Source organism: Epinephelus moara, chromosome 6 (genome assembly GCF_006386435.1).
Source record: "Epinephelus moara isolate mb chromosome 6, YSFRI_EMoa_1.0, whole genome shotgun sequence".
In the NCBI taxonomy this organism is placed as follows: domain Eukaryota; kingdom Metazoa; phylum Chordata; class Actinopteri; order Perciformes; family Serranidae; genus Epinephelus; species Epinephelus moara.
The window spans coordinates 44,105,575-44,122,992 of NC_065511.1; the positions used below are offsets into that span (position 1 = coordinate 44,105,575).

Below are 17,418 nucleotides of genomic sequence, written 5' to 3' on the forward strand. Positions count from 1 at the left end.
GTGTGTGGTGGGTGGGTGGGGGGGGGGGGGGGGGGGGGCTGCAGTTGGATTAAAATGATCCTGTAATGTTGATATAACTGTGTTAAGGTTTAATGTTACTGTGAGTGTCTATAAAGACTTTAGGATTAAATGTGTTTTAGTATTTATCTGGTTATTCTCTGAACAGTTCAGATCCTCCTCTTCAGACCAGGGGTGTCCAAACGTCTATAAAGGGGGCCAGATAACATCATGTGTAAACACCTGGGGGCCTCTGCTTCTGTCTTTAAATGATTAACAATTAAAAAGTCAGAAACAGACAAAACAAACTTTCAGCTTTTAGTAAAACTCTGTTCCTCAAAGCGTCTCTCCTCCCTTCACTTCACGCTCCTTTGCTGCGTTAATGTCTGACAGAGAGCAGGAAACGTCTGCTGATCGGGAGCTGTGTGTGTCTTTGTTTACAGACAGGAACAGTTTTGTACTTTTAACTTCTTGCTCATGTCGTGGCTTTATCTGCTGTGTTTTTATTGTCTTTTTATTGTTGCCCCGCTAAGACCCACGTCTGTGATAAATGAGTCTGTTTAAATCACCTACTTCACCGTCTGATCATGAAACACACTCCACCTTGATGTACGTCTACACACTGTGTGACAGACAGTCCTGCTGTTGTGAGGCGAACAGATAAAATGCAAAGTGCTTGACTGCTTCATATCTTACACTGTGTGGTTGGTCACATACTGTATAGTGTATTTTGAAAGTCAAGCTGAGGGCCGTTTGAAACTGGTCTGTGGGCCACAGTTGGCCCCTGGGCCTGATTTTGGACACACCTGAACTACAGCAACGCTCCCCTGAGAGAAATGTAGTTTGGTTCATTAAAGCTGCTCAGAAAATGTTCAAAGTGATCAAACTGACAAGGTACACAAAATTCCAACTAAATATAACACAAAAAAAGTCAAATGTCACTCAGGTGAGTTTGTGGTAAAGAATGCCCACTCGTCACACGTCATACGTTACAAAAATAAGAAAAAATCTCCACTGTTGGAGAAGTGACAGAAATGTCGGCTTTGGTTTTGTTCACAATGTCCATCAGAAACTGGAGTCCAGATGGGGGAGGATGACTCAGCTAGACAGGTGGCTTCTAAAATAACACGTAACATTTGTTCATAAATACCAATAACCAAATACTTGTGATGCAAAAAAATAAGATGAGAGAAGAAGAGAGAAGATAATCTGTTATTAGTCCCACAGCAGGGAAATGTGCATCGTCACAGCAGCAGAAGGAAAAGTGCAAACAAGAAGCATCAGTAAAAAACTAAAATCAATCTAAGGAGTAAACAGTAAAAACACAGAATTTGTAAATGGTGAAAAGAAATATAAGAAGAATATAATAAGTGAGCAGTAAAAAAACAACATATAATAAAGGACAGGCTGATGAACACTGGAGGTATAAGCACTGTACAGCTCAACGTATACTGATATTTCACCTGAGTGCTGATTGTAAACAGTAAAGATAAAAGCAAGATTAAATAAAATATATATGTAATAATAATAATAATGACTTTATTTGTATAGCCCTTATCTAAACAGGGTTCCAAAGTGCTTCACAAAGTGCATAAAACATAAAACAACAATAAGATAGAAGTGTGCGCCGAGGTGAAAACAGAACAAAAGGAAATAAAACACAACAGTTACAAATCACAAAGAACCAGTCAGACATTAAAAGGAAAAAAGCAAATGTGCTTGAGAACATTTATTAGTTACCAGTGATTAGTTTTTTAGGTGATCAGGGTCAGAGATTATTTCAAACCAAAGATTTGCAATGAGACGAGTTAAAACAAAGAACTACTGTCGACGCTTTGTTCTGCAGCGTTGTAAAAACCTGCAGGTTCACATCAAGTCAACTAGAGGAGTCAGTGCAGCACAGGTCGCTGCAGCAGCCAACACGCCGTCTGTGGTCATTTTGACTTGACCAGCAGACTTCACTACAAGCTGATTGGCCAGTGAAGCAGGTGACGTGCTTTAAAACCAGCTGGCGGCCATTTGACCAGCTGAGTGTCAGGTGACACTAGGCCTGTCACAATAACAAATTTTGCTGGGCGATTAATTGCGTCAGAAATTATTGCAGTAAGCGATAATATTGCGTAATATTGTGCTTTTAAGACCATTTTTATTATTGTTGTAATTTTGCTGTTTTTAGACCATTTATTAAACTTACATAATGATAATAAAGACATATTGATGCAAGTTCACCCTTTTAAAGAGAAATAAACATTTATTTAATTTTAAAAATGTATTTATTTATTTAGGAATGCAAAAAAGAAAATTTAAATATCCAAAATAACACATAAAAATATTGAAATAAATACAAAAAAATAGTCTGTCAGTCTCTCACTCTCAGGTGTGCAGTTAAGTTGGTCGTATTCGCTCTTTTTGTTGAGATGGTTTTATAACAAACCCGGCACACCGGCTCGTCCACATTACTGGGCTGCCCTCTGTCATTTGGTTTAAATCCAAAACACTCCCACACANTACGCTAATGAACCAACTCACCTGGCTGCCAGACGATGCACGGCAGTGAACGCTCTTGTCGTCCAGTCTCTTTGATGGAGAGAGACGAGGAAAACAAACACGCATGAACATGGCAGTTAATCGCAGCTGGAAAAGTTAACGTCTCCCTTTAAATTTACCGTGCAATTAACCGACTTATCGCATATCGCGACAGGCCTAGGTGACACCATCAGCTGGCTTGAGTCCAGCTCAGACCGGCCACTTCACACCGCTGACACTTTTCTCTGTGACGTTGTGAAATGGTTTCGTCTCGTCATCGATCTTTGGTCTGAGCTGGACTTTAATCTGCAGAAAGTCCTTGATAGAAGTTAAGAACTCCGTTAAAGAGCTCAGGCAGTGAACATCATCTGGCTAAAAAGTAGATCTGTGTGTCGTCAGCATAACAGTGACAGGATGACTGATAATGCTGATGATGATATTTGTGTTCAGAGGTTCAGTTACAGCAGAGAAGCAAAATAAAAGTAAATAATTGTCCCGTTCCTTTTATGACTTAAACGACACAAAAAATGTCAGAAAAGAAATTTAACTTCTTGAATCATTGCAAATATAGAAATGTAGTTTAACTCCCACCAAGCTGATGCAAAATGTAGTTAAACTACCAGTGTAATAACACGTAGTTCACCACCAGTCCTCAACACTGCACATCAGTAATAAGATAAACATACGTGACCAATCAAAGACGCGTTCCTGATCTATACTCAGCTCATGTTCTGTTAGTGACTGAAAGGTTCCTGAGTTTGTGGTTCTGTGTGAATATATAAAGCAGATTTGGGTTCATGTTGGTGCTCTGTACCTGTGACAGTATCTCAGTCAGGTATCAGGTGACTCTGATAGTCTGCTTTGTGTCACCTGATTAACAGTCACCTGGATTTTATACTGAAGTTTTTCATCCAGCAGATCAGGTCAAACTAGACAGGCGACATACTGAACACTGATTTCAGACTAAACTAAGCCAAGTGTTGATGAACATTAACAGCTCGTGTTACTTCCTTTATTAAACGCTGACTCTGTCTTTCACTCCTCTGAACAATGGTTTGATTAAACAGTGACTGAAGTTGATGTTCAGCGACAGCACTGATGAGTTCAGACAAATTTCTGGCTTGTTCATTAGTTTCAGTTCTGGTCTTGTGATGTTGACTCATTTGGGGATTTATGTGCAGTTCAATAGTTTGAAATATGTGGAAGTGATACTTTAACTGCTGACTGTCACACAGAGCTCATCAACACACACCCACAATGAAAGGGGAACACCAGCTAAACTAAGGTTTCCTGCATGTTATTTCCATGGCCTTGAGAAGTGTAATCAATATCAGTGACCATGAGTTCATCTCTGTCAGAGTCACACACTACAGAAGGAAGTGTGTGTTCCAGTCCCCACACTGCCACACTAGAATGCCAGGACAAGATGGAGTATGTAAAATGCAGTACGCCAAAAACACCAGGATGTTTTACTGCAGCTGGTCACATGTTGCAGTTTGTAAGGCAGCACGCTTTACTGGCTATTCTGACCCACAATCCTCTGCACAGTGGAAGAGACATCACATGACTGAGCCGCTGATTGACAGCTGTCAGAAGTCTCAATGACAGGTGACAGTGAACATAAGTAACTGATGACAAGTCAAATACTAATAATAGTGATATTAATTAAGTGAACAAAATAATAATAAAGATAACCAAGTAAACCAAAAACAAAGAAATAACGAGTACAGAGCACTGCAGATGTGACCTCACTGCTGTGAATATGTTACATACATAGATTGCACAGTAACCACAGCAGAGCTCTCAGGGTGACCTTCATCTGCGGCGAGCTCAGTGACGGGCCTTTTGTTTAATCTCCATGGTAACAGATATCTGAGAGAAGGTCAAAGTTCAGGGCGTAACATAACAATGTTGTGTGCACACTGCATGCAACAGCTCATGCTTTTTGGGTGTTTTCACACTTGGTCCTTTTCAGCACTGTAAGCGGACTCAGAGCAGTGACTCAGCATTTTTTGCGCAAAGAGAACTCAGACCCCTCTGAAGCGAACTGTACTCAGACCAACTCTGTGTTCTGAGTACAGTTTGCTGAACCTGTGCCTTGTGAACACAAAGTGCTCCAGGTTTGCTTTGCTCTTTGCTGTTGTGTTCAGCCCTCTAGATCACATGATGTTCACCTGGGACGCTTGAAAAAACAGACAAAACCACGGTAGCACTTGCAGGACGCGGGACGAGGAGTAGTTTGATCTATGGAAGATACTGCACGTCTCCAGATGTGGAACATAGAATACATCAAACAGAAACAGGTTTTCCTCCAATTAGAAGTTCATCTGAAAGCGAGGGGCTTCATGACCTCACTGCAGCGCCACGCCACAGTAAAAACAAGACTATATCAATATATATTATATGTAGGCTATGGTGGGAACACTTAAAGAACTGAGTCCCTTTTCTGTTGGTCCACTTTTTGGTGCACTCAATTCATTTAAAGAGGACTATATGTGAAACACCCTTTAAGGGCGGCTGCAGAGCAGGTTGCCGACCGTTGTCTTACCCCCAAATTCCACCAGATGAGTGTTGGTTGCGTCTGCGTTCCAGCACGGCAGCGGAGCCGATCCGTTTCAGTTCTAGTCAATGTATGTGCTTCCACCGGCTGCGGCTGTGCTGCGTTCTGGCTCCATCACAGCTGCGGTGCTCCGGAGCCCTCCGCAACAATCCGGACGCTGGGGCACAACGCAGCAATTCAGCACAGAGCAGATCGTGCGGGGCAGGAAGTCATGCACAGAAACAAAATTTAAAAAAAAAAAGATTTTCAAAATAAAATACACAGTGTTCACGGTGGATCATATTTCCCTGCACTACACCTTGAAAACGCCATAATGGGCGGAGGCAGGCCTGAAGTCAACAGGTCAGAGGTTTTCAGACGTCATTCTGTGATGAATTTGTGAGATCTCGTGGGTCCTCGTGGCTCCCGCTGTCCGGTGGAGCTGCACCACTCCGCACAGCAAACGCAGCCGGTGGGTGTTGACGGACGGCGGAGCACACAGCGGATAATCAGCGCAGCCGTTCCACACGCATCCAGTGGAATTCTGGCGTTAGAGTATAAAGTGTGGAGCTGCTCCATAGACAGTGAATGGGAGCCTGATTTTGTTTGATGTCTTTTTCATACCCAGATGATCTTTATCTGAGATCTCAGCTCTGAAACAGAAAATGTTTCCATATGTTAAGAACATTCCCGTCTGTGTCATCATTTAACCATTGACTGTCTATAGAGCAGCTCCACACTTTATACTCCATGACATCACACATTTGAGTTTCAGTACTAGTTTTTGAATCTGGGAGACAGTTGTTCATGGTTACTTAAAGTCGTGGACTGTCTCAGACCACAGGAATAATATGTCTGAATTTTGGCGTAGTTCCCCTTTAAGACTTGGAGAGGTATCAGTCAGATGACATGTGGGTGATGAGAATGTTCAGAACAGTGTTGTGTAATCTAAAATACCATCAGCGTTAACCACAGCCTCGAACAGCCTCAAACAGCCTCGAACAGCCTAACCACAGCCTCGAACAGCCTCAAACAGCCTCGAACAGCCTCGAACAGCCACAAACAGCCACGAACAGCCTCGAACAGCCTCGAACAGCCACGCAGCGCCAGCAAGAGCTGAACATGGTGAGCGTCACAGAGACAGAGTGAAGTCAGTCGGCTGGTTTTCAGGTTTGTGTGCTCAAACCAGAACACAAAATATTATTCTCATTCTTGAGAACTGGGACAAAACCTTAATTTTTAATTTTTGCTTTTCTGTAAGGCTCATTTGGAAAGATCAAAGTCTCAACTATTAAACTTTGTGACGGGACGACATCACAGTGATTTATTTATTGAATATCACACAGGATGGAGGTCAGAGGTCAGATGTGACGGAGCTGAAGTTATATATTCAGTGATTTTACAGCAGTCGTGTAGAGAAATTGTATTTTTGTCTTAACGCTGATCAAAATACTTATTTTTAAACCATCATTCATTTTCAATTTGGATTTGAAGGAGCTAGAGAGTCGACCTGTTACAGTTGAGACACACCTGCTATAACAGAAATCTGGACTCATCTTTAAAGGGCCAACATTTTCATAGGAAATGTATTTTAAAACAAAGATAATTACAGCAGTACATTTACACACTGACAGTATCAGTACTTAGTTTTAGATTTTATAAACTTTAAACACGTTTTAAAATGTCTGAAGTTGTGAAGTCTTCAGTGGGACGAGGCTGATGTCTGACACAGGACAAGTTTAGAAGTAGAAAGAAAATGTAAGCAGATGAAATAATTTTATGAATCATGTTTTTTAATACATGTACATCCTTTAAGAATAATGTTTCACCCCAGAAATGAAATGAGTGTGTTGAGAAGTTAGAATTTTAAGGGTTTTTATGCCTATGTGCCGGGATAGCCATGAGCGGAGGCTTTATGTTTTTGGGTTGTCAGTCCATGCATCTGTCCATCTCATTCTTGTGAACGCGATATCTCAAGAACGGAAGAGACTTTATAAAAATTTGGCACAAACGTCCACTTGAACTCAATGATGAAGTGATTATGTTTTGGTGGACATAGGTCAAAGGTCACTGTGACCTTGTCCTTCTCATTCTCGTGAATGTGTCGTCAAGATTTAGATTTAGATTTTGGAGGTCAAAGGTCACTGTGTCCTTGCATCCATCTCATTTTCTTGAACACGATATCTCAAGAACACTTTTGGGGAATTTCTTAAAATTTGGCACAAACTTGGACTCCAGGGTGAACCCATGAGAATTTGGCAGATGAAGGAAAAATGTTGGTTTTTGATTTGCAGACTTGGAGGGTTTAGTGAATGATTGACTCATAAAGGAGAAATAATAATAATAAAATCATGTGTCAGGATCTTAAACGAACAAACAGTGAGGAGAGATTTGTATCTTCTCTGTCTTCTGACTTCTGAATCCATCCTGTGAAAACATAGTGTCGTCCTCAGTGATCCTCCCTGCAGCCGCTGACACGTTGATCCTCTCTGTGTGGTTTTTATGAAGCCAACACGTTTATCTCGTATGTTTCTGACTGGAGGTCTGATCTCTGCCGGGGTGCTTTGTTTTCTCGGTGTGTTAGCGAGCGGCCGTCTCATCAAAGGTCAGACGACATCCTGACTTCTCCTGTGGTCCCTGTGTGTGTTTACAGGCATGATGCTGGGCAGCCTGCTGCTCATCTCCCTGTGTGTCGGGGCGGCAGCCATGTTTGACAGCCGGCTGGACGTCCACTGGGAGCTGTGGAAGAAGACGCACGAGAAGACGTACCAAAATGAGGTGTGAGATAAAAATATGGACGTTTTCTCTGGTGTTTGTAGGCGCAGAGTCCGTATGTGAGATTTATCATACTGACCTCCTGCACTCTCTCTCTCTGTCTTTGTGTTGAGGTGGAGGATGTGCACCGCAGGGAATTGTGGGAGAAGAACCTCCTGCTCATTACCATGCACAACCTGGAGGCCTCGATGGGGCTTCACACCTACGAACTGGGCATGAATCACATGGGAGACTTGGTGAGACACTCGCTCCCTCGCTCTGCTGCTTTTACTGAAGGAGAAAAAGTTTTATTGATTTATGATCAGCACAGTAATTTATTAATAACACTGTGTTAACGGTGGAAGGTCACTGGCAAAGAGACTAGATACAGTTTGACCAGGTTGAACTTTGAAGCCCTGCAGCTAATCATTATAATGAAGTATCGTCAGGTATATTTTTATATCTGCTACAGAGCTGACAGCAGCAGGAAATCTGAGGCTCCAAAAACTCTACTCTGTGTTAGCTTTCTGTCAGTGTGTTTGTGGTAATCAAATTAAATGCATATATGTTTTACATATGTATATATATATATATACATATATATATATATATACATATATATATATATGTAAACCATAGTCAGTGTTTTACATAAAGTCTGTGAATGCAGGTGAGATTCTTCATGAGTTTATTTTTCCTTCAGCAGCTGAGCCCTTTTAAAAAGTGAAACTACACTCTTTTTCTGCACGAGTTTTGTAAACAGTCGACTAAAATAATTTGTTTCGCATGAAACATTATGATTGTAAAACCCTGTTATTAAAGCAGCTTTAACTGTTTCAGATCATCAGGACATAAATGACCATACGTTTGTTTTAACATCATGCAGAATGTAAATTTTTATCTTCCTCCTCTTTGGCCCTTCCTCTGGTCTGACTGGACTCTGACACTGTAGTTTTTGGCTCAGGCCTTTCAGGCTTCTCTGAAGTAATGAGATGATTTCCACTCTCAGCAGCCTGCAGTGTATTCTGCCTCTAAATTAAGGAATGACTGAAGGACTCAGAATGGAATATTAACTAACTGGTGTCTGGTTTATGTCCTTTAACCTGCCTCACACAATCTGTTTCCAACGTTCTTCAGTAACTGAATTTGAGTTTATTGATCTTCATTCACAGCTGAGAGCTATCACTTCTACAGCTCTGATTAAAAGTTTGAGTGCAATGTAGAATCATGAACTTTGTGAATTTATCATCCACCCTACATGAATCTACAATCTCAACAAAATGGAAACATGTAGACAGAAAATAAAATGGGACCTAAAATACAACCCTGTGGTACACCACAGGTAATGGGAGTTAGACAAATAATTACTTATGGTGACCGAGTAGGTTCTTTTCAAAAGGTAAGAATGAAACCAACCATTGTGTCCTCACAGAACAGTTTGTATGATATTCTACAAATTTGTGCTCCACTAATGTCGCTACGTCCTTAATGTACAGTTACATAATTAACATAAAGTTACAGAGGTCAGGTTTAGGAAAAGGACCATGGCGAGGACGTACCTGTAAATGACTTCACTCAAACTTTACACGGTTACGAACACGTGTCTCCAGGGGTAAATCTCGGGGGAAAGTCCATGTCTTTGTGCATTGTGCACCAGTTTTGCAGCGCTTCAAATTACAAGGGAAAAGTATGAATTTGGGTGCATTACTTTTCTAGGAAAACATTTGAAATGAACGGTAAATGAGAACGGACTGAACTAACTAAGTGCTGTGTCCTTGATGCCAGCCCAGGTTTTAAGACGGTCGGTTAAGTATCACGACCTTTTTACAAATGTTTTTACAAAGAATACAAAAAAGATTCAGAACTAAAGATGAAATTTTACAGATCGAAGTGATAGATTTTACAGCACATTAGCATCCATTAGATTTTAATTCTGAGCTGCAACAGTACGTCGATAAACAGAAAATTAATCTGAAACTATTTTGATTATCAATTCATAACTTATGTCACTTCTTAAAAATGCCAAACATTTTCTGTTTCCGTCTTTTCAAATGTGAAGACGTGACCGTGGGTTGTGTTAAATAATCAGACAAGAATCAGTCAATTTATGGACAAATCCATTGATGGAGAAGGTAATAATAATAAAAGTGATTTACACATTTGTGACATTAGATGATGGATTTCTACGGAGTGACAACAGTGACAGGAAGTCTTGTCTTTGAAAAAAAATCTCTTAAACATATATATATATATATATCTTTATTTATTTTTTTTCAGTGACAGTCTTTTAATATTTTTTTATTAACAATTTATTTATTATTTTTATTTTATTTTGATTTTATTCTTTTTTCAGTGTCAGTTTTTTTTTTACAGTAACGTATTTTCTATTTTCATTTTCAACTTTCTGTTAATGATGTTGTGAACAAGGAAAAAGAAAGTACACTACAAACAAAAAAAAGTGACATAAGGTAAAAATCTAAAAACTGTAGCTGAAAACACACCAAAAAGCAAAAATATCTAAATAAAATAAATACATTTTTAATACCTGTGTTTTATTCTTGAGTGGAATCTTTCTTCCTTTTTCAATGACAGATTTTATTTTTAATGCCAACACCTCCTGTCACTGTTCAGGCTCCGTGGATTTCAGTCCAGTCAGATTCATAAACTTACATTTCACCTGTTAAAAAGACCTCTGTCCTTTAATAGTCGTATTTACAGTCCTGCTGTTATCTGCTTCCTGACAGACTCCAGAGGAGATCAGGCAGTTTTATGCCACGCTCAGTCCTCCCACTGACATCCAGAGGGCACCATCTGCCTTCACAGGGGCGTCAGGCGCTGATGTTCCAGACACGGTGGACTGGAGAGAGAAGGGCTACGTCACCAGCGTCAAGAAGCAGGTAAAGAAAAACACACACTCTGTTTCCAGCAGTGACTCATGTAACTGAACATCAGTCAGCAGATTGAAACTGTGGAACATCACAGTCATCGCCCCACTCATTCCTCCTGCTCTTAGTCCTCCAACTTCTAGACAGGAAGTCGTCACCACAGCCGCTGGTTTGCCACATCCACTTTGTTTTTGCAGCTGAAAATCACTTCCTGACACTCGCTAACACACAGAGCTCACCGTCCAACTGCTGTTTAGTTTATTTTATTTTTAATCTGTTGATCTCAGTTTTGAAAGTGAAGTCACTTTTTATTTACTCATGGTGACAAAAGTTAAAGATGTGTTTTTATTCATTGCTGCACCTTGTGAGTTTGAAATTATAAAGTTCTTTATGAGTGGAGTTCCTCCTGCATGTATACAGTCAATCAGACCCAAACTGGCCGAGGCGCTCTGAGCATGCTCCACAGTTTCCACCCCGGGCTTTGACCCTGAAGTCCAATAGCATTAAATGTGTAAGAGAAGAAGAAGCCGGTAACAACATGGAGAAATCTACATCCAGAGCCGTGACTTTTTGGACGGACCAAATGTACAGAGCTGTAAAGTTGTCCACCATGGTAGCAGTTAGCTGCTAGCTAACCGTAGCTAACTTGTTTGTCCATTGTTTGGTCTGTGATGTAATAGGTCAACAGGAAAAAGGTCCAATACTAACAAGCTGAAAGGGGGCATATCTCCACCTATCGTAGAGGAGTCGCACATACTTGGCTCAATAAATGGATTCCCCTCCCGTGCTTGTATACTGGGACAAGGACAGTAGGCCAGTTAGATGTCCTCGTCCAGCTGGAACTGGAGCTCCACTTCACTGTGACTGGAAACCTCCCCACTGTTATGACACGCCCAATTCCTCCCAACGTTATGTCCCAGCTGCAGATCCTGTTTCACTCAGAAATATATCAATATTCTATTTCATCTGGACTGTTTAAAAATATGCTTCAGCCCAAAACAGCTAAGTCTATAAATAACACATGCATCATGGGGCCTATTTGTTGCAATAATTATTATTTCACACAGCTTCATCTTCTCAAGTTAAACAGACAAATGTGGTAAAAAAGTTGGACGACACAAGAATCGACAAAACACATAAACCTGATAAATCTACTGAACTCTGGCTCACTTTACTGAATAATCATTAATTGATGATGTTCTTCTCACAAACTGACTCGTAAGATTTTGTTGAGAAAAGTCAAAAATAAGAAAAGTTGTATTTTAAATTGTTTCAAAATCTGCAAAGAAGTTTTACACTGAAGACGAAGGAGAAGAAGAGCTGGTGTAGCTCAGATGAGTTTCATCCAACCAGAGACTCACAAGTATTGATTCTGGGATTCCTTGTGTTCTGTGCAACATGTGAGATATATCAGACAAACAAGGAAATTTCCCCAAAGAGTCGGCAGAGTTCTTTAACCTCTTCTTTAACCTCAGCTGGCTCCGTCTTTACAAACTCCTGTTGTTCTGCCAAACGCTGAGATGTGAAGTGTTTTATCTAACTCTGCAGCTAATAAAGAAAAGAAAAAACACACTGTTTATGACATCAGAGTAACATCGCTGGTTTACATCCAGGGCTCGTGTGGCTCCTGCTGGGCCTTCAGTGCTGCCGGGGCCCTGGAGGGCCAGTTAGCCAAGACAACAGGGAAGCTGGTGGACCTGAGCCCCCAGAACCTGGTGGACTGTTCAGGCAAATACGGAAACCACGGCTGCAACGGTGGCTACATGCACAAAGCCTTCCAGTACGTCATCGACAACCAGGGCATCGACTCCGACTCTTCATACCCGTACACAGGCATACAGGTGAGGAACCGCTTCAGTCCTGCTGCAGCTCAAACATGCATCAAAAGAGAGTTAAAAATCCATTAACTTAAACTCCAGAGAGTCACTTTAGGGTTTGAAGGGAACCATGTGAAAAAAAAACAATAGGTAAAGGTCAGCTGTCACACACACACACACACACACACACACACACACACACACACACACACACTTGCATCTGTCCTCATTCCAAACAAGAAATTATAACACAAAGTCTAAACTAAAAAAAAAAATCATATTTCTCCCAGTTTCTCATTTTATGTCTTTGAAGTCCAAGAGGCCGTTTACACGTACACGGTGATTTTGATAAACGGAGACATCTTCCTTCGTTTACACGCAAACGGAGATTTCTCCTCTGAAAACGAGTCTTTCTAAAAACTCCGGCCAGAGTGGAGATTTTGGAAAACTCCCATGCGCGTTTGCATGTAAACTGAGATAAACGGAGATAAACGGAGTTTTAGGCAGCCGACATCACAGTATGCGCCGGAACTTGCGCCTGTGTCAAAAGTGCGACCTATGTTGCTATGGTGACAATGGATACATGGAAGGCTTGAGCTTCTTGTTACACTGCCACCTACAGGTTTGGCATGCTCTTGTGTATATATACACGGGTAAGTGTAAATGAAGATCTTTTTGAAAACGGAGACGGTGAAATGTCCGTTTATGAAAATAGCCGGCCACGTGTAAACGGCCTCCAAATGTTTTGATTCACTCTTTTGAAACAATCTGAATCTGTTATTAAAACAGTTTTATTGAAGGAATTTCATTTCACACACTCTTTGAAAGACGGTCGTGCGTGTGTAAACTCTGCAGAGGCACAGCGGTGTTTGCTGCTGCTGCAGTTGGACTGTTTGCAGCCAGGTCATCGTCATCTTCAATTCAACTCTCTGCTGAAAAAGTTTAGCAAGTTTTTGCAAAAACAAAATTCAACCTAACAAATGTTAGATTTATTCAGAAACACCTGACACCTGAAGCTGCTGAGGTTTAGTAGTTAGTTCAGGACACTTTTTGGTAGATTACCAAAACATTTCCCTGAAACTCTGAAGACGACCTTGAGTGTTATTTTTACAACTTGTTGTGGATCTCTGCTGCATTTCTATGAAGAAAATATGATGCAGAATAAATTAATTTAAGACATTCAAACACTCTGATGTCATGTTCAGGTAAAATGGGACAGTCATGTTTGTTTGTATTTTAAATAGTTAAGTTCATTTATCAATTCTTTCATTAATTCTTTAAATTAATTAATGAATTAATATTAATATAATCTGTGGTTTTTTATTTTGTAAATCCTCCAACTTTCTGCCTGTTTCCTTGATGCCGTATTGTGTAACACTGATGGATAAATGTGGACTGTTGTGGCTGACGTGGACTCACTGCTTCATCGTGACAAAACATGTCAGCAATAATACAGGGTGTCACACAGTAGCATGACACGTGATTGTATGGCAGCAAAAATGCTGGTTTCACTTTAGAAAAAAATTCTTCACGACTTGAAGGACTTCATGGTCAGATCATTTTCTCATCTGCTGTTTCTCAGCACATGAATTCCGGCGAAACGTCTTGTTTGTGTTAAACACTACTGAAACCTTGTTTAATTGTATTTAACGTTCAAACTTCACAAATGTGAATCTTTGCTCGGTTTCTGTGACGGCAGAGCAGAAATGTTTTTGGTCGGACCAAACAAGACGTTTGAAGACACGACCTCCAACTCTGTGAACTTGTGATTCACATTTGTCACCATTTGTTGATATTCATTGAACACACAGTTAATCGATTAATCGAGAACATTATCAGCAGATGAATCAATAATGAAAACAATCATCAGCTGCAGTTTTACAAACGTTCTGCAGAGTTGTGTTTGGCTGCAGAGTGAAAACATGACAGCTGCACAAACTGTCACTGGTCAGTTGTTCTGCACACAAGCGTTAATATCTCACTCCTTCATCCTGTAAAAGTATGATTGTTGTTCTCTGATGAAGGCTTCAGCCCAAAAGTCAAACAGGAAGTTGCGGACGAGGACAGATTTTTGCAGTAAATGAAAACATGGTGTTTTCAGTGGAAACATGGAGGAAGTCTGAGTTTGCACTCAGGTTTACAGTGAACAAATCTCTCTATGAGACAACAATGTGGGTGTACAACAAGTTAAGTCCAACCCTTCGGGCTGTAGACTGCAACACTCTTCTCACTTGTCTGTGGTCTGCTCTTAATGTCTCTTTGGAGCAACAATAAATTAATCGGAGCGGACAACGTGTTTGTCCTCCAGGCTTCATCTGGTTCGCTGTTGTTGGTGTTTGTGTGGAGGAGGAGGGCAGTTCTGAGCCGATCCGACAGACTGTTCCAGCCTCGCGGAGGTGTTGTGGCTCTAATTCACCCGAAAAACATAAAAATTCCATCAGTGATGTGAAATATTCTCTTAATAAGCACAGAGACTCGTGTTTCTGTGTGAGAGTCAGTGTGAGAGTCAGTGTGTGGCTCACCTGCTGGAGCATCAACATCAAAACCAGCTGCTGGGAAAAAAGACCAAAAGAATAACTCAATATTTTACAAACATGGACAGTTTTTGGTGCTGTCTTCAGTACGGTCAGGAATACTTCACACAGTTTAAATCATCAGTTTTAACCTCAGTTTGTCCTCTAACTTCAGTCACAGCAGTGCCGCTACAACCCCACGTACCGCGCCGCCAACTGCTCCCAGTACAGCTTCCTGCCTGACCAGACTGAGGGGACTCTGAAGGAGGGGGTCGCCACCATCGGACCCATTTCAGTGGCGATTGACGCCACACGGCCCAGATTTGCTTTCTTCAGAAGTGGTATGTTACACACTGCTAGACGCCACTAAATCTCCCAATATCTGACACACTGTTCCTTTAATTACTGGCTTACAAGTTTCTACAAAAGGTTTTTTTAAAGCATGAATATAACGAGATGTATTTGTTATTATTTTGACCGTTTCCATCAGGAGTGTACGATGACCCGAGCTGCACACAGAATGTGAACCATGGGGTGTTAGTTGTTGGCTACGGCACGCTGGACGGAGCCGACTACTGGCTGGTGAAGAACAGGTGAGATCTAGACCACACATACATACATACATACATACATACAGACATACAGACATACATACATACATATTCAGCTCCTGTATGTTCCTCCTCTGTGTGATGGAGGGAAGTTAAACAGGGAAGTCGGAGCTGTGTGGTAGAGAACACTGTGTCAACAGGCACAGAGGGGTTTGGGAGTTTTTGCTGATATGAGTTTAGTGGTTGAACCAGATTTAAAATCGCACAAACAGCTGTCTCTCAGGCAAATGTTAACTCACACTGTGAGGTCGGTCTGAATCACAGAAACAGTGTGTGTCATAGAACAGAAGGAGTTTCATTTCTCATCACTTATTGCATGAAAAACAACTTCCTGATCTTCAGGGTCTCAGCACGCAGCGTGTTCCTCCATAGGTTTCCTTTATTCTGCATGCAATAAATATTCCAGTTTTGCCCTTATTCTATAAAAAAAGATAATTATCCTACTCAGCTGTCTTTATTCCACTAATACTTCTGTTCACATGCAGCCGTGCATACTCTGATTAACCTGTCCTAACATGCTGTTTATGGCTTTAAAAGCAAGCCCCTCATTATTTGGCACTTTTTTAAATTCATTTCAGTTTGATATCACAGCTCCCCTGAGTTGATTGGAGGGTGATTCAGATCACCTGTTGCGCAGGGTGTGGGTACTGACTCCTAATGAAGAACTGAGAGCAGCTTGGTGCATTTCCTCTCTCGGCCAGTCAGCATGTGACAACGCCCTTTCTGAGGGCTGAAGAGGAAACTAACACTTAGAGGCCGTTTACACGTGGCCGGCCATTTTCATAAACGGACATTTCACCGTCTCCGTTTTCAAAAAGATCTTCATTTACACTTAGCCGTGTATATATACACAAGAGCACGCCGAACCTGTAGGTGGCAGTGTAACGAGAAGCTCAAGCCTTCCATGTATCCATTGTCACCATAGCAACATAGGTCGCACTTTTGACACAGGCGCAAGTTCCGGCGCGTACTGTGATGTCGGCTGCCTATAACTCCGTTTATCTCCGTTTATCTCAGTTTACATGCAAACGCGCAACCGAGGTTTTCCAAAATCTCCATTCTGGCCGGAGTTTTTAGAAAGACTCGTTTTCAGAGGAGAAATCTCCGTTTGCGTGTAAACGAAGGAAGATGTCTCCGTTTATCAAAATCACCGTGTACGTGTAAACGGCCTCTGATCCTTCCTCCATGTTGCAGACATTCAGACACACTCTGAGCTCCAGGCTCTTCTGAGAATTCAGTGCCGTCTTTTTCTGAGCTGTTTGAGGAGGGTTTCGTATTCTAAGACCAAAGTTGGGGGAATATTAAAAAAAAAAACCTTAATATGAGGTCACCTGCATCTGAGCTGTTCTTTGTGTTTTCATGCAAGAGTTTTGCTCACCAAACGATCACCTAACGTCCGTATTCTTTCTATAATGCTTCAGTTTATTGGTTTATGTCACTGAGACCCAATATAACCCACTAACCCCATTTATAACCCCCATTGGTTATTAATAGAAACACATCTTACTATATAATGAGGAAAACTCTGTGTGTGTGTGTGTGTGTGTGTGTGTGTGTGTGTGTGTGTGTTCCACGTTTTTCTCCTCACTGACATGGTCAATCCATGTGAAATTTGGCACAGTGGTAGAGGGTCATGGGAGGATGCCAATGAAGCAATATTACATCAATTGGCCAAAGGGGGGCGCTATAGCAACCGACTGAAATGTCAAACTTTGAATGGGCATATCTCATGCCCCGTATGTGGTAGAGACATGAAACTTTGCACAGAGATGCCTC

The 17,418-nt window shown here is 41.2% G+C and overlaps 1 protein-coding gene across 1 annotated transcript in view; it reads left to right on the forward strand.

Annotated features, from left to right (window-relative positions):
• The window catches only part of LOC126391324 (cathepsin S-like), a 21,487-nt gene that overhangs the window by 432 nt on the left and 3,637 nt on the right, over positions 1-17,418 (forward strand). Inside the window, exons 2-7 of the mRNA XM_050046014.1 lie at positions 7,716-7,840; positions 7,951-8,073; positions 10,561-10,713; positions 12,315-12,542; positions 15,207-15,372; positions 15,522-15,624. Coding sequence (XP_049901971.1) covers positions 7,716-7,840; positions 7,951-8,073; positions 10,561-10,713; positions 12,315-12,542; positions 15,207-15,372; positions 15,522-15,624 — 898 coding nt within the window. The remainder of the gene's footprint in view (positions 1-7,715; positions 7,841-7,950; positions 8,074-10,560; positions 10,714-12,314; positions 12,543-15,206; positions 15,373-15,521; positions 15,625-17,418) is intronic.